Below are 18,430 nucleotides of genomic sequence, written 5' to 3' on the forward strand. Positions count from 1 at the left end.
TTTGTAAGTATTTACTAATAAAAAAGCCAGGGGCTCTTATTTTCTCTGGATCAACAAACCTGAAGAATCCCAAGACATTATACACATACAGAGAAAATATAGCTGCTTAGAGTAACCTGAAAACAAGATGCTAAAGAAAATGCCCAGGTGCATATTCTTGCACATAACTGTGGGATGCTGAAGCAATTGTATTGTGATGTACAGTAATTAAAGAGCTTACAGGTAATGCAACATCATCTAGTAGATGCTACCCTGATTTACTCTGCTTGACTACCTGAGTACCTGTTGTCAAAAGCTGTAATGACCAGAATAATTTCTGACAAACTCGTTAGGTGTTTTTTTTTCTTGTCAAATACTTCAAAAGTGATAATAGCATATTTAAAAAAAAACATAATACATCATATCAAGTCTTACTGAACAGATGCATAAAAATGCAGCGATGGAGGAATGGCAGAAATGAACTCAGAGATAACCTTGTCATTTGTGATTTTTCTTTCTCTCTATAGAATGGAATTCTAAACAATTCATTTTTATTTCGTCCATACACTTGCTTTGAAAAAGCTAGGTGATTTTTTTGTTAGGTGAGCTGTCTCCGAGTGCATTGCCAGCTTTTGTGGCTTTACGTAAGTGTTTTTGTATTTAATTTGCACATCATTTTTATATGTAATGAAAATTAAGTGTCCTGGAAAGCCATGAGATTACCAGTTAAATAAAAACAGTTTTAGTGCTTGCAAAGGGGCAGGGAAAGGAGAAAGATAAATTAATGTGCTTGTCTTTCCTTTGGTCATTAAAAAAATTGACCAGTGTTTGCAGTTTCATCTGATTTAGCCCTGATACGTATATTTTTTTCTAGCTAAATAACTTGATATATCTGACTACTGGTGATTGAGCAGTCTGTGAGGTTCATTCACTTTCCTGCTCAGTAGAGAGGTTTATCAGGAGAGTGTTTATTTATGTTTAGGCCTTAACCATTTGAAGAGAGCATACATTATTAACAATTTATCTCAATACTACATAGAACTTATTCTCCAAATTATACGGTAATGTTACCTAGTATTTGCACTGGTGTTGATGTAACGGAATGCTCTCACTGTTTTGTAGCTGAAGAGATAAAAAAATTGCGGAAACAGCTGGATGAACTCCAGAAGGAAAATGGGAGATACATTGAACTGCTGAAAGCAAATGATATTTGCCTGTATGATGATCCTACAATCCACTGGAAAGGGAACCTGAAAAATGCAAAGGTCTCAGTTGTTATCCCCAGTGATCAGGTTCAGAAGAACATCATTGTCTATTCAAATGGGAGTCAACCCAATGGAAATAACCAGGGAGCATCTGTCCAGGGAATAACATTTAATGTTGGTCATAATTTACAAAAGCAAACAGCCAATGTTGTTCCAGTCCAAAGAACTTGCAGCCTAGTGACTCCTGTGACAATTTCTGGTATTTACCCTACAGAAAACAAGCCATGGTCTCAAACTACAGTTTCTCCACTGTCATCCACTCAGACAGTTCTAGCAGGGAACGTTCTCGAGCTTTCCATGGCAGAGAATGAGCGAGGAGTGCTCACTACTGCTTCTGCCAGCTCACAGAGCGCTTCTCACTCCGGAACAGAACAAGGACTACAGTGTTCTTCAAGTAATACACCACAGAATGATCACAATCTCCCCAAAAGTAGAAATGATCAGGAAGGCACTAAATTAACGAAGAAAACGGTCCCGCAGGGCGTCAGCATTCCTCCCAGTGCCTCCACTGAAGCCTTTCAAGTTGGACAGGTGAATGAGACCTTTTCAAAAACACACAATTCTAGGAATGAATTGCCAGAAAGTGGTGTAATTTCAAACACCAATGCAGGTTGTATGCCACCTGTGAGACTATCTACAGCAGATGATTTTCCTTCTGTAAATGCCCTCAAAAATACAGACTTAATAAGCAGTGCTGTGACTTCTGCAGTAGAAGGAATTAAGGATGTAACGGCAATAAGCACTCTGCCTGCCAGTCCCCTAGAGAACTGCTGGTCTTTTTCAGGCTCTTCAGGTGTTGGCACTTCAGACTTGAAAAACATGAGTAGCCTTACACGGATGCCTTCAGCTGGAAACACCCAGACCACATGGACAACTTTGCAGCTAGCAGGAAATACTGTTCAGCCACTAAGCCAAACACCATCCAGTATAATGACTGCACTATTAAATGAGACAGTTAATGGTGCTGGTACCGTATCTTCTGCTCACAGCAGGCCTTTGACTACAAGCATCAGTTTGAGTACTTCTCTGCCTGGAGATGGGCAGGCAGCTGAACAAATTGTTGTTACCTTGCCCTCGTGCCCATCCTTACCTATGCAGCCATTAATCAGTCAGCCACAGGTTAAAACTCAGGCTGCAGGAAATATCCTTCCATTGAATTCAGCTATGCAGGTGATTCAGATGGCTCAGCCCGTTGGGTCAGCTGTTACAGGAGCAGCAGCTAACCAGAATGTCATAATTCTCCAGCCTCCAAACACCACTCCATGCCCTCCAATTGTGAGAGCAGAAGTTCCTAGCCAAAACGTTAGTCAGCAGATTGTAATTATACAAGCTGCTAATCAGAATCCTCTTCCCCTTCTCTCTGCACAGCCTTCTGCTTCTGTAAGAGTTCCCATGAATGGGCCTACTCCAATCACAAATTCTAGCAGTTCTGTACAAAATGCCCCTCTTCCACAGACTTTTGGAGGGAAACACCTTGTCCATATATTACCAAGGCCATCATCTCTGCCATCTTCTAGCTCTACACAAACATTTTCAGTTACAATGTCAAATCAACAGCATCCTCAGACTATCTCATTAAATGGGCAGCTGTTTGCATTGCAACCTGTGATGTCTTCATCTGGAGCTTCAAATCAAGCCCCTATGCAAATTATTCAACCCACCACCAGCGAAGATCCAAATACCAATGTTGCCCTCAATACATTTGGTGCTTTAGCTAACCTCAATCAAAGCATATCACAAATGGCTGGACAAAGCTGTTTACATTTATCTCTCAGCCACCCTTCCAATCCAACAACTGTCAATAACCAGATAGCCACAGTTAACTGTGTGTCATTACCAACCTCTGTGGCATCTTCAGTATCTTCAGAAGGTTCTGTATTAGCTAGTGCATCTAATCCAATAAATGCTTCCCCCAAAAAAGCTGCTGCTGGTTTGCCATGTACTGCAAAATCCAAAAGGATAAACAAAAAGCCAAGTACAAAAAAACACTTAGCAGCCAGCAGTAAAGTGTCTTGTCCAGTAGTTCCTTGCAAAGATGCAGGAAAGGTTGATTGTGCTACTGTGGAAACTGTGGTCAAGCATTCAAATGGTGAGGGGTTGCTCGAAAACACGCCAGCAGTATCCCAAGCTTTACCTACATCACAGGCAAGCAGTGTGGTAGCATCAAGTGGTGTAAGCATTTCTGACTATCATTCCAAAGAGACTGTGAGCTCTGAACAGACAGTGAGATCTTGCTCTGTACCGGGGCTGAGTTCAGCAGAGATACCCAGTTCTTCACCGCTTGAGTCGGCGACGTCGGAACAGTTAGCGCTGATCTCGCCAACTGCCAAAGATGCTGCTCCTCTCCAGCAAGCACGGAGATCTCCGAACAATCCACCACCCAACTCTGTGTTGCCGGAGTCTTCCAAACCCTGTGAAACCCCCAGCACCTTAACGTCCTCTCTTGCTGAAGCACATGTGACAAATTCTCAGGTTGCTGGGACGTCAGCAGCACAAAGCAGCACAGCAGATCATACTTCCGAGGCAGGGACAATTTCAGAGTCCTGCAACGCTGAGCAAGATTCTTCAATTGTAATGCAAGACACAGACTTGTTAGAGGGACAAGGTCTAACCAAAATGCTGTCTGATCTCACAAAAGAAAGAACAGCTGTGGAAAAAAACCCTTCTTTTTCAGTTCAGGAGGAGCATTCTAATTTTCCCACAGAAAACTCTAAATCAGCAGATTCGAATGTTGATCTGCCTCAGAAGCAGGAACTCTTGTTAATGAACACGGAAAGTGATACTCTTTCCCAACATCATTCCTGCATTTCTGATCAGGAGGTAGTTAGTGCTTCCCTTATTGCTAACAGGCAGGCAGACTCTCCAATGTCGACTAGCTCTGGCAGCAGTCGAGGGTTCTCAGTTGCATCTATGTTGCCAGATACCACTAGAGAAGATGTTACTAGCAGCACATCAACAAATACCTGTAATAGCTGCACTTTTTCAGAACAAACTGACATTGTAGCTCTTGCAGCAAGAGCTATTTTTGACCAGGAAAACCTTGAGAAAGGCGGAGGAGGAATACAAGTTAACATGAGGGATGCTGTCTCTAAAGCAGCTGACGTTGCACCCTTGGAGAAAGAGCAACAGCCTTATAAGCCACAAGCAGTGAAAGAAAACAATACAGGACAACTAGAAACAGCACCAAACAAATTCAGTGCTCAGGATACAGTACAAGCAAATGTTGATAGGCAAGTTGAAAAATCAAGCTGTTCTGTAGGCGGTGTGGAAACACCAAACACTTCTTTGCAGATTTCAGCATCCCAGTCACCAAGCATAACCAGTTTAAGTGTAAATAATCTAATACACCAGAGTCGTGTTGTCCATCCCCCTGTGAGTTGCTCAAGTTTATCCCAGCCTTCAGAGCCAGCAAATATCCCTGCAACTGTGTGTCTCTCTATTCCATCTAGTTCATACGTAAATCAGTCTCCAGGACCAGCTATGATGAATGAGTATGCTCAGGAACAACTGAATGCTATTAGGGCAAACACCATGCAGACTCCTCAGCTGCAGGAATCACACTTAAAGCAGCAAAATCATGAAGGTCGCAAAGACTCTGCCAAACGGGCTGTTCAAGATGATCTTCTGCTCTCTACAGCAAAGAGGCAAAAGCAGTGCCAGACAACGCCTGTAAGGCTTGAAGGAATGGCACTGATGAACCGAACACCAGAGGGTATTGCTGATCAAACACAGATGCTAGTTAGCCAGATTCCTCCTAATTCATCCAATTCAGTGGCATCAGTGAGCAATCAAGGGCACACTGATGGCCTTAATAGGTTATTCCCATCAAACAGCAACTTTGTAACATCAGCTTTGAGACAAACTGAAGTTCAGTGCAGTTCTCAACCTTCAATTTCAGAGCAGCAAGGCCAGACAGGGCAGCACTTGCAGCCTATTCAGCATGTTCCTGCTCAAGGTATATCTCATCTTCATAGTAATCATCCATACTTAAAGCAACAGCAGGCTGGACAATTAAGAGAGAGGCACCACTTGTATCAGCTGCAGCATCATGTCACTCATGGGGAAAACTCAGTCCACTCTCAACCCCACAGTGTACACCAACAACGAACAATACAGCAGGAGGTGCAAATGCAAAAGAAACGAAATCTTGTCCAGGGAAACCAAGCCACACAACTTTCTCTACAGCAAAAACACCACGGAAGTGATCAAACACGGCAAAAAAGTGGCCAGCCTCATCCTCACCACCAGCAAATGCAGCAGCAGATGCAGCAGCACTTTGGAGCTTCCCAGCCTGAAAAGAACTGTGAAAATCCTGCAACAAGCAGAAACCATCATAACCACCCTCAGAGCCACATAAATCAGGATATTATGCATCAACAGCAACAAGATGTCAGCAACAGACAGCAGGGTTCAGCTTCTGAACATGTGTCGGGGCGTAATCAGATGCAGAGACTCATGACCTCAAGGGGTTTAGAGCAACAAATGGTGTCCCAGGCAAGTATCGTAACCAGACCATCAGATATGACATGCACCCCACACAGGCAGGAAAGAAATCGAGTTTCTAGCTACTCTGCTGAGGCACTCATTGGAAAGACACCGTCTAATTCAGAACAGAGAATAGGAATATCTCTTCAAGGCCCTAGAGTTTCTGACCAGCTTGAAATGAGAAGCTACCTTGACGTTTCTAGAAATAAAGGGTTGGTCATTCATAACATGCAGGGCCGTATCTCTGTCGATCACACAGTTGGCTCAGACGTGCAACGGCTCACTGATTGTCAGACATTTAAGTCAGCTGGACCCAGTCAACAACCAACAGGCAATTTTGATGTACAGGCCTCAAGAAACAGTGAAATTGGTAATTCTGTGTCATCCCTCAGGGGCATGCAATCACAAGCGTTTCGAATCAGTCAAAATCCTGGGCCTCCCATAGAAAGACAGAAGAGATTGCCCTATCCACCAGTTCAGGGTATTCCAACAGGAAATTCTCTTCCACCAAGGGAAAATGAAAATACATGCCACCAAAGTTTTATGCAGAGTTTACTTGCCCCTCACCTTGGAGATCAAGTTAGTGGAAGCCAAAGATCAATCCCAGAACATCAAAGGAATACTCAGTGTGGTGCCTCCTCCACAATTGAATATAACTGTCCCTCAGCACGAGAAAGCGTCCACATCCGAAGAGATGGTGATGGTCAGAACAGGGAAAGCTGTGATATGTCTATTGGTACAATTAATACAAGGAACAGTTCTTTAAATATTCCTTTTTCAAGTTCTTCTTCCTCAGGAGATATTCAGGGTCGAAATACAAGCCCAAACATTTCTGTACAGAAGTCCAATCCCATGAGAATGACAGACAGTCATGGAACAAAGAGCCACATGAATACCCCTGTTTCTAGCAACATGCATGGAGTGGTGAGGCCAGCTCACCCCCACCCTGCAGTTTCTCATGGAAATGCTGAGCAAGGGCAACCTTCTGTTCGTCAACCAAATTCTTCAGTTACTCAGAGGTCGAGGCATCCTCTGCAAGATAACGGAAGTTCTAAAATCCGTCAGCCTGAAAGGAATCGATCTGGAAATCAAAGACATGGAAATGTTTTTGACCCTAGTCTTCCCCATCTTCCCCTGTCTACCAGCAGCAGTATGATACTTGGGCGCCAACAGTCTGCAATAGAAAAAAGAGGAAGCATTGTCCGTTTTATGTCTGATGGGCCACAAGTGTCTAATGACAATGCTGCCCCTGACCAACACACTCTCTCTCAGAATTTTGGATTCCCTTTTATTCCAGAGGGTGGCATGAATCCCCCGATAAATGCCAATGCGTCTTTCATTCCACCAGTTACTCAGCCTAGTGCCACTCGAACACCAGCTCTAATCCCAGTAGATCCTCAAAATACATTGCCGTCCTTCTATCCACCTTACTCCCCTGCCCATCCTACTCTTTCCAATGACATTTCTATCCCTTACTTTCCCAACCAAATGTTTCCTAATCCAAGCACGGAGAAGCCAAGTAGTGGAAGTTTAAACAATCGCTTTGGATCCATCTTGTCTCCTCCCAGGCCTGTTGGTTTTGCTCAGCCAAGTTTTCCTTTGCTTCCAGATATGCCACCAATGCACATGACCAATACGTCACACTTATCCAATTTTAACTTGACATCTCTGTTTCCAGAGATAGCCACAGCTCTTCCTCCAGATGGTTCAGCAATGTCGCCTTTGCTTTCAATTGCAAACACATCTGCTTCTGATTCTTCCAAGCAGTCCTCAAACCGACCTGCCCACAATATAAGCCATATTCTAGGTCATGATTGCAGTTCAACTGTATGAAAACTAATAGACTGACTTATAGTCTGATGAATTGTTTATATATTTAAGAAAAAGAAAGTGGATCTTACTGGCATCCCTGAAGAGACCATTCGTAACATCACTGTTTATTTGCCTAAATGTATGTATATGGGTACTTTTGTATTTATATACATACTGTATTTCCATCCACCTTACTAACTTTAAAGCACCAGTGCCTATAGCAATGCTTACTTACTAGTAAACAGTAAGAATGCAACATTTAGAGCTGTGCAAATACTGATTGTTGATTTTACAACATTCAAGTTTGATGTCTGATTGTTCCAGGGTAATTGCCACCCTCAGTAATACTTGGATATAAAGACAGAATTGAAAGCATCCATATGGGAGACAGGAAACAAATGCTAAAGATTTCGTTTTAATCCTAGTGAATTTAGCTGAAGCTATGAAGACCTTGAAGAGGCTTGGGTTTATCTTTTCCTTTATAAAATATCTTCAGGAGCCTCAACACAAGTCAAATCTGTGTTAATTGATAAAGACATTTGTCGTACAGCTTTTTGTCTATTTGAAGCTTGTCACATACACGTGACTTAAGGCTGACTTTACCTGAAAAAAAACTACTGTGTCTTTCCATGGTCAGCAATTAAAAATACTCTTTTAGAAGATTCAGATTCCTTTAAAACATGACTTTCTGTTTCTAAGAATTTTGTTTGGATCTGTTTTACCAATGGCATCAGTTACTGATGAAGTTTGTCAACGTTTTCATGGAACTTAGCACTCCTGGTGCAGTCAGCAGAGACCCAGCGGTTGTATTGGTTGCCGTTTCATTGTTTGTATGCTGCAAGTTACCTCAGGGTATTTTTTTGTACCTTGTTTAGCACCTTCGTAAGTGGTCGTCGCCCCCCTCCCCCCCCCCCCTTTGACTCATGCTCAAACACCAACTTTCTAGTTTATTTGAAGGAAAGCCCTCTCTCTGTTGTACCAGACAGCACAGGAGAGGAATACTGGGCTTATGGCACCCCACAGAAATTAATGGGGTTTCTTGTGGGCACAGTTGCTGCTTAACATTGCTGACAGCATCAGGGCCTAATTTAATATCAGTACCTTGCACTTGAATAGCACCTTTTAGCTAAGTCCATATGATTGTGGGTGGAGGAGGAACATGAATGTGTTCAGACTGAAATATTTGCATACCAGGAAGACACTGCAATTTGAGCATGACGAGGGCGGGGAAACGTGTTTGTATGTGTGCGAGAGACAGAGTGAATGTGTGTGGGCTAGTTTAACTCTCCAGTACTTTCACATATTTTGGTCCCATTTCTTTTAAAGGAAAGGGAAGAACTAGGTATGTTTTATTTATTAATGACTTCTGCAAAGTGATTTTTTTTTCTTGAAACAAGGCAGAAATATGTCTTTTGTTTTTATGGTTGGAAATACCATTCCAGATTTTCTTCTTCAAGTAACATAGTAACTTGAGGGTTGCTTGTATGCAGTCCTCCTGGGCCCAGCTGATAGAGCTGAGACGAAGTAGTGGCAGGAATTGCTCTGTGGCCTCTTCTCTGGTTAGGGCAAACTTGGAAGCCTGATGTATCTCTCCCTAGTGCATCCTGTTGCTGCTCTGGGAACTAATGTAATGCGTCCCTCCCCAGTGCCTCTTCTAGGGTGTGCAGTACAGGAAGGGCAGATCATACCTACTTTATGAAGCAATTCACTGTTTTTTAGGTTTTGTTTTGGTTTTGGGGTTTTTTTTGAAAGGCAGAAAGGAAGATATTCATCCGTCTCCAGGAGTGGGACCCACAAAAAGGTAGCTGGATGTTTTTTCATTAGCTCGACTGCCCAGGTCTCTCTCTTTTTTTTGCTAAGTCTTGTTATTACTGTTCCAGGAAAGTAAAGAGACTTTAGCATAAGTAAGAACTGGGGTATGACTGTAGTCCATCCTGAGGATGTCTCCATTCTTAATATTACCTGGGGTGTGATGGTTTCCTGTAAAGCTGAGTAAAATAGTTCTGTCTCAAAGTGGGAATTGTTTTCTGAGTCAGATGGAGAGTATCTTTAGGACACTAAATCTAAGTGGTGCTTCAATTTTCCATATTTATTAAAAATAATGGATGGACTATTTATTTCACTTTAAAACAAGCATGCTTTTCTGTGTTTGATCGTAAAATGGGCTGTCAGAGTATACTTAGTGCCAACATTGCAGCAGTTGGCCTATACAAAATAGTAGGGTTAGAAATGCCTGCTAATCCTCAACTCTGAGCAGACTGCAGGTTTGATTTTCATCTAGTCAGATTCTTTGATCCCGTTGATTTCTCTAATGCTGTAGATCCCAAATGGGCTGCTTCAGCTGGTAGAATGATTTCCATGACATTGGATAGCTTCATTGGTTCTGGATGGTAAAGGCAGGAGGAGGGAATCAGCAGCAGCTGTACTATTCAGTGTGTATGAATAGCACCTTCACCTCTTGGAGGAATACAAAACAGTCATCCTTTTTTTTTTTTTTTAATGGTGTTATTCTATCTGGAAAAGGCTTTCAAGAAAAAATATTGAAAAATTAAGCCCTGGTTTATAAGGTATTATATAAAAATGTAAATTCTGCTCATCATTCCAGGCATTCATGTAGTAGTACCACATTAGTTTCCAGTGCTGGGAAAACTCCACACGGTATCTTTGAAAACTGGAGTGAGTTTGTGAGTTTATATAGATATATTTATTCTTTTGTATTGATTTCAATATCGATTTCACTGGTGTTATATCAAGGTTAAACATGATCCTGAGTATTCACAATAGAATACGTTGGCTATGATATTTTGGTTATTATTTTGTGTCTTATTTTCTGAACTGATGTATGGTAACAGGCAGTAACTTTGTTAGTAGCTTTCATGTGCCCCTTTTCTGCTTACAAAAATGATCAAAAATAGTCACTCATTTCACAGAATACCTGTAGTGCAGGTAATTACAATACGTGCATTTTAGAGATACAAAGACGATGTAATTTTACAGGAACTGCACCTTCTTGCAGTGTATCGCTCAAAAGTAATTACCGTGTAAGCTGTAGTCTTCTCTAGAGGATTGTATCTTCCATTGCTGTTCCAAGGCATGTTAATTCCCATGTAATTTCCATTCCACTTTATGCTCCTTCTCAAGACTTTTTATAAAAACTAACAAATCCAGGAAGAAGAAATACATTTCTTTACCCCCCCCCCCTTGATCATGGCAATTTCTGTTGAAGTTCAACCACATACCAATGTAAGTCTTATTACATGCCGTAAATGATGCTAAATCATCCTGATGTCATGTGTGTGGGATCAGGAAGACTACTATGAAAAGAAAAGTAGGAAGACATGTTAAAACCTTCAGAAAGCTTAAGAAACAGTGGAGCTGCTTATTCTGTAAGGAAGCTGGTAGGTGGCTTTTTGTTGTATACCAGTCTTTTCTTGAGTAAAAAGTACACAGCTATTTCGATCAGCCTGGCTTATGGGTATAGTGATAACTTGATCTGAAAAAACAGCTTCCCTTTCAAAGGGAAGCCATTGCTCACCTGGAGGACCGGCTGGATGGCTTTGGAAAACAACTCTAGGCTTTTCTTATTTATAAGGTTACTTCAGAACAGACGCTTTTTAATACCTAAAGTTTCCCACGTCATCTGCTTTAAAGCAAAAATACAGAATGAAACTGTCTGCTTGGTCCTGTGCTGTTACTGGTTTTATAAAATTATCTGTGAGGGCTTCATCCAGATGCATTTGTCCAAATGCTATTATTTACTCCAGAATAGCTGTAACATTGCACTGCAGACTGCTGTTTAGCCCAGTTAAAGAAAAATTGGCTCAAGTGTGTATTCTTCTGGTAAATTGACTGTTTGAGCTGGTCTTTAAATGCTGAATCTGGCCAGGTACCCTGGTTTGAGTGATTTGTGAGTTTGTCACAGGTTCCAGTATCTCACACTTTTGTGCATGTATGCGTTTAAGAGGAACAATTGATGGCCTGGCTGTTTCACGTCAAAAGAAGGGAAATTAGATGTTAGGTATTTTTTGCTAATTTTTAATGGCAAAATTGTTCTGGTTTTCTTAACTGTAAACTTGTTACATCTGCCTTGACAAGGCCATGACTCAGTGTCTTGCATTAATTTTGTAGAAGAGATTGTGCCATTGGCAGGTCGGTGTTTCAGCCACTCTGGCTGCTGGCCATTTCTGAGAAGTCAGCTCTCAGTGTGAGGAGTGCTTGCCACAGCTTTGGGATCAAATAGAAACAGTTAGTCTCTTTTTTTTCTTCTTCTTTCTAGCATTGAAAATGTTGTGTTTAGGTATCAGGTTGATGAGAAGACCTTAAGGAAGGCTTACCTTACCTCAGTGTGTACTTTGGGGAGAAAAACCTCTTGGGAAAAGGAGTTTCTGTAAGTTTTGCAGATCAAATAATTCTGCTTAGTTTTTTTTATAATAAGACTGCTACAAGCAAATACATTTTCTTCATCATACCTCTGTGGCACTAACAACTTGGTATCCTTTTCTCTTAAGAATTACCTGGCAAGTTCATTTGTTTTTAAAGGTATATTTGAGGAAAGATTTTGTGGAATGGAATTTTCTCCTCTTTTGTGGTTCCATAATACTTTTTTGAAGGTTACTTACACTAACTGAGTGTTTTGTTTTGGAAGAAAGGAAAGGAAAAAATACCCAGTACTGTTTACAGGCAAAATCAGTAATAGAAATGAAATGTCTACCTTAGAGTAGGACTGCCGAAGTTGACAAGAATTGTGCATCTGAGGCTTCCAGCTTGTCAGAAGTGACTTCAGCAAACAGTAACAAATGGGTGTAGGGCTAAATTGCAGGTATTTTAGTGTAATCCTTGATTAATCCCTTAAGAAATCTAGGAAAATAAGAGCAAAATTAGCATAAGCTGAAAGCAGGCAATAAAATAGTAAAGTATCAACATGTATGAGAGTTTTCTTTGGGAGAGAGAAAAGAGCTCCATTAATAGCAGCTACGGAAACTTAGAAATGAAGTGATTTGAGCCTGTGTCTGAGCCATATTGCAGTGTGTTTTCTAGCTCCTGTTCCCTGCTCCAGTCCCTAGACTGATGTCCAGGGGGGAGAGCACATCTCTGAAAAAAATATGCTGTGCTAGCCTAGAGCCTTCTGAATTTTGCACAGATTCCGTACTGCACTTTAAGGCTGCGCTGCTGCTGCTGTGATTCACAACTGTAATTCTGTTGCAGGAAACAAATCATTTGGCAGGGCAACTGCAAAGGGCATTTCTAGCGAGGAGTCATTTTATTAGTTCCAAGCCCCTGTTGTCTTTTCACCTTATGCAGAGGTACTTTTGCAGTCCTGGCTAAAAGACTTTGGCACAGACTTGTCCTGTAACCTGTTTCTGGATGATTAAGCATAGTCTGATGTGTTAAGAGCTGTGATCACTTCCTCCATTCTCAAGATAATTTTCAAGCTTACCACCTTAATAATGAGCTCACTTTGACATGGAAAGACAGAGTAGAATTGAACCTATTTATATCAAATTGTTCAAATCTGTGTTATTTAATACAGTGATAGATGGAGCTCTACTCTGTATCTTCACCTAAAGTTTTCTACTAATACTCACCTTCTGCTGATGATCCAGTGCTGCTAAGCGGTTACAAGGCCAGGAGTGCCAGCGCAGACCCACAGCCAGGCAAGCAACAGCATTTCCACCCTCATGGAAGCTGCCTCATGCTCCTTAGAGTAACGCTAAGGCTTCAGAGCACCAACCCCCTATTCCCACTGGTTACATCAAGAGCAAATTAGTCTATGAACTGGTGAAAGAGCATACCTTACAAAACCATCTTCTCTCTAATGGTACATGCTTAGTTAACACCTGTCCCACCAAAGCCATTTATTATTTGCTGATTCCAGTTTTTAAATGATAAATACAGAATAGCTTGCTCTGGTTTCGAAGTGCTGGCCTTTACTATAGTGGCTAATTTTTGTATTTAAAAAAAAATTAACAGAGGCATTTTTACATGTGGGTTCCAAGTTTGCAATGTGAGGGGACTTAGCTATGCTGTTTTAGCAATCACAAATGTGAAACAACCAAGATAGTGTGTTGTACCCATGTTCCTGCCTGCTCACTGTGAGAAAGAAAGCAAATATGGATTTTGCCACAGGAGATTAATCAAAGATGCTGTTGCCCTCGATGATGTAAATTATTTATATTTGGTCCAGAATTTTCTGCTGTACTCCTGTTTTATACAGCTGTAAATTATTTGGATACAGCCCCAGGGGAAAGTCCGTACTATTTTGTAATGGAAAAAGGAAAGCTGCAGTAGAAATATATAATGAATGATCAGGAACATCATCTTGCAATTGTAAATAAGATCTTGTTCTGTTCATTTTGACTTCTTTTTACAAATGTGTTGCATTCAGGTGTAAATATCCCAAACCATAATCTTGTTCAGAGTCTGAGATTTCTATTGTTAAATGTAACACTTTGTTTAATGGTTGTAATAATTATTTGTATAGATATGAACATTATAGTATTTTATTAAAAAAAAGAAAAATGCTCTTTGAGTGAGTACCGTATTCTTTTGTTACAGTTTTCTCCTCTGGAAAGGCACACACAAGTCTTTTCTTCAAGCTATGTAAAAAAAAGTTTTGTTTTTGAGACTGGAAATTGAAAATTATAATTTTCCACAGATAAATATTCTCAGTATATACCAGAGTTAGGTATCACTTCATTTGGATATATAAAACTACATGGTCCAGAAGAAACAAACTCATAATGAAGTATCTAAATCATGCATGGCATACGTTGCTCCTGTACAGGTAACAGTGATCACTGTACTAAGAAATATCTTTTGGAAGTACCTGCCACTTGCTGCTTTGTTGGCTGTGATGTGCACAATGCCACACAGCATTTCTTTGGTCACAGTTCTAAACCTGTGGGGTGTAATTTGGAATAAACTGGTACAACAGAGACTCCACAAGGGCTGAATAAAAGCATTTTGGAAGTTTGAGTAATACATGAGGAGCTCAGGGAGAGTTAGAAGTGCTACAAACCAATTCCTTTTGGAGGATTAAAGGAGGCCTTGGTCAGAAACCTTAAAATCCTTGTGGACACAGGAAATGCCTTCAGGGGGAGGATTTTTTTTTTTTTTAAGTAATTTTACCAAGTTAGACTAACTTCTTGCTACTCTAACAAACCAGAGATGGCACAAAATAGAAGATCTGGGCATGACTACAGGCATGCACTTCACATTCTCTGAACAGTAATGGTAATCTTAAGCCAAGCTTACAGGTCTCAGCCCATGCCCCTTACCTTGAGTACAGCTCAGGCCTGAGACCTAGCAGAGGGGTGTTCAACTGTCCTTCACAGCGCTGAGTGTTGCCAAAGACCAGCAGCCCAACTTCAGTGCCAGCTTGTTGACCAAGTGCACAGAGGTGTTTTCCCCCCTCCCCCCCCCCCCAACTGTAGAGACATGCGCTTTCATACTGTAGAGTAAAGGGAGGGACAGGTGTGACAACAGGAAATTAGGCATCTAAATGCCTTTAAGGATGGGCTCTTGCCCTAAACACTGGATAAGGTGTAGGCACCTGATGTAACTGCAGTACTTACCTGTGGGTGATGGAAAGGTGTTGCTGAGGGAGGGTGAAGACTGTGCTGCTGGCAAGGTTTCAGGAGAGTCCACAACTGTGCCCCAGGTAAGTGAGTTCCCATTTGTCATCCTTGTATTTCCCCATCCGAAAGTTGCTTTGGTCCTCAGGATTGCTGGTCTCATACAAATGCTTGATGTAGCCACATGCATGCGTACATGAAGGCAACCACATACAAAAGCACAAGTGAAACTCGCTCAAACTGATTTCACCCACCCCAAGACAGACCAACCTATCTTAGTCTGAACTAAGCCCTGTTAATGATGTACTGTATAGGCTCAGGATCACCCTGCTCCTCTTCTTATCAATAAGATTTTTATTTTTGCCACGATCCTCTCTGCTCTCTGTCATTGCCACTGTTTTAATAGGCACAAAACTCTCCTTTTAACAGCTAAAGTTGTGCCTTCACATCTCACTGAAGTGCTACATGCTCCTAATAGCTTAGCTGTTTTTCTGCCATCCCAGATGTTTTGATGGTAGCTGTGAAACTGTCCACTCATGCAAGTTTAATAGCTTCCCTAATTTTGAGGGGGGGGGGTTTTGATTTATTTATTTAAACAAGAGCTATTTTTGTCTCCTTTGAGTTGCCCAGGACAGAAAAACAACTTTACCTAGATCTAAGGAAGAAAAGGAGAATATAAGTATTATTTTCTGGCCATCCACTTTCTTGAATTGTGGTCAGCAGACCTGTGGTAGACAGGCACGCAGGAGCTCTGTGACAAGAGGAGCAAGGTAAAGCAGAGCAACAAGGTCATGTTCCTGCTGGGACGAAAGCAGCAGCTGTTCAGCACCAGCTTTCTGGCCATGCACCACCCAAAACAACTTTGGCCTGACCACAGCCCTGCACTGCCTTTTACTCGGGGAGGTGTTCAGAGGCCAAGGCAGGTTTAGCACTGGGGAAGGCAGCGCAGGAAGTGTAGACCACAGCTCTATATGAAAGCACACACTAGTAGTTCTGCTCAGAAAGACAGCCAGCTCGTCTCATGATTTCACATATAAACATGGGTGTTTAGCAACCACCTGTTGAAAGCTTAGGGCTGGTATTGCTGTGTAGGTCTGGTTTCCACAACACATTGAATATTAATTTGGCTGCCACCACTTCCAGCCAGGGCCTCTCGCCTTTCTTCCATTGTTCTCCTCAGCCCCCACCATGAGGCACAAACTCACTGAACAAGGTGGCAGGGGGCAGAAAATTCAATAGAAAACTGAACGATTTTCTTCCTTGTCAAGCGTTAGAGTAGGTTGTAGGAAGAAGGACGAGTATGTGGCAAGGGAGCAGGGACCAGGCTACCTGCCCATTGGCAGCAGAAGGGCCTGAGCCCCCCCCCCCCCGAGTGACAGCCTCAGAAGCCCCATGCTCTCTTCATGCACTCTTCACAATTGCTGCTCTGTTCTTCTCCCCACATCAGTCTAATGCTGTTTTTCTTAGTGAACAGAAAAGTGAAACAGAAAACAACAGCAACTGTACTTGAGCTGCCTGCAAATCAGGGAGCACTGGTCACCCAGCTACACAGAGAGCACTTCACAAGGTGACTGCTCATGGGGGAAGGCAGAAGTGCTGCAGGACTCCAGGCTTCAGCTGCATTTGAGTGCTGAGCTCTGCACAGGCAAGCTAGCGCAGGACAGCCAATAACACAGAACTGCCCGAACACAAGGCCAGGCCACCCTGCCAGCCAGAGGCATTCGAACACCCCGAAAAACACCTGTTTAGATACCAGTTGTGCAACCTAAGTTTACAAGATGAAGAGAGGTTTTTTTTGTTTGTTTGTTTTTGTTTTTGTTTGGGGGGGTTGTTTTGTTTTGTTTTTAAACTACTGTCCCTCCTCTCCCCACCTCTAACTCAAGGGGGGGGGTCTCAGAGAGGGAACATTTGCTTGTTCTTATAAGAAACTGCACTGGAGTCTCTGGCCAGACTTGCCCACTTTGTATAAAACATTTGATGGGCTCACAAGTGCAACCACATGGTCCCATTGCTGCATGGACACCAGAGAAACTGGGCAGCTAAAGCTCAAGCCTAGCGAGGTTTCTATGAGGCAGATGCTCTAATCTTTGAGCCTCATGCAAATGCAGGGCATTAGCACCACCTCAAGCATCTTTCTCACCCCAGCATAGTCTCACCTCCAACAAGGTCCCAGCTCAGGTGAGAGCAACACATCTCCCTCTAGGTCCTGTAGCAGCGGAACAGGCCTTGTTTTGGAGAGGCTCCTCTCTCCTTGGCACTTTGCAGGAGTTGGTGCTCAAAGTGCTGGCAGTGACAGGCCATGTTCTCACCTGCCACATGCCCTCGGTGCCCAAGATTAACCTACACCTACTTCCCTTGGCACTGCAGTCCTGCAAGCTCTCTCATGCACAAAACCTTGTACCCACCCCAAAAGCCCACATGGGGCTTGACCTAAGCTTCTCCACGCACTTGCTAGAATGAGAGACTTGTTAGTACAAGGCCCATGGTGAGGACTCCAGCAGGAAATTTTCTTCCCTCTGAGGGAAACAGCTCCTTCTCCTGCAATACCCCCAATCCTGGCCCTGAAGTACTGTCCAACTTGCCCCTGGCTCACCTTAACAACAAGCGACATCAGCAACACAGGAACATGTCACCTTCCAACAAGCCACCGCTGCAGCTCTTCATGCAGCTCCTAGCAGCCACGATGCAACAGGGCTCCATGCAGCTGTGCCTCGCACCTCAGCTCCTCCCAGGGGAGCTCATACTAAAGAGGCAGAGAAAAGGAGCCAAAAGACAGTGCTTGCAGCAAGACTAACATTGTATATACCACTGCCTTCTGAGGGCGGCTCTGGAAAGACCACAGGCTCCAGAGGTGACCCATCCTGCACACCTCAACCTGTTCTTTAGCACAGAGATTACCACAGATTTGGGTTTCACTAATCTGGCAGAGACCTGGAAATGCAGAATGTGGGCTCCTACAGCAGCTGTTGTGTTTGCGGGGAGGGGGACAGAGCATGTGGTACAAAAGAAGCTGTCAGGTCAAATGTTCACTCTCTTCAGTACAGAAACTTAACGGGCTCCATCTGCACCGTGAGTTTATAACCATGGTGTGAGAGATGCAGTCAGTAGCAAGGGTTTGGGGCTTTTTTGCACCTCTTGTTTTTGGACTTTGCTGCAGTCCTTCCCCCCCCCCCCCAAAAACCATACACCCCAAAAGGAGAGACTCTGCAAGCAAGTCTGTGTCACTGGTCTTGGATTCTGTCATTTTAGATAGACAAAGAATACATGGCAAGGCTGCTGGGTTGCTGAAGAGAAAAATAAGGATTATTCTCAGCC

At 42.6% G+C, this 18,430-nt stretch overlaps 1 protein-coding gene across 4 annotated transcripts in view; it reads left to right on the forward strand.

Annotated features, from left to right (window-relative positions):
* The window catches only part of USF3 (upstream transcription factor family member 3), a 37,030-nt gene extending 22,965 nt beyond the window's left edge, over positions 1-14,065 (forward strand). For all 4 annotated transcript variants that reach the window (XM_026103438.2, XM_026103440.2, XM_064519612.1 and 1 more), the window contains one exon: positions 1,102-14,065. In XM_026103438.2, the coding sequence (XP_025959223.2) occupies positions 1,102-7,562 (6,461 nt within the window). In that variant the 3' untranslated portion in view covers positions 7,563-14,065. The remainder of the gene's footprint in view (positions 1-1,101) is intronic.
* The last annotated feature ends 4,365 nt before the right edge of the window (positions 14,066-18,430 follow it).

This window comes from Dromaius novaehollandiae, chromosome 1 (assembly GCF_036370855.1).
Source record: "Dromaius novaehollandiae isolate bDroNov1 chromosome 1, bDroNov1.hap1, whole genome shotgun sequence".
Lineage (NCBI taxonomy): Eukaryota > Metazoa > Chordata > Aves > Casuariiformes > Dromaiidae > Dromaius > Dromaius novaehollandiae.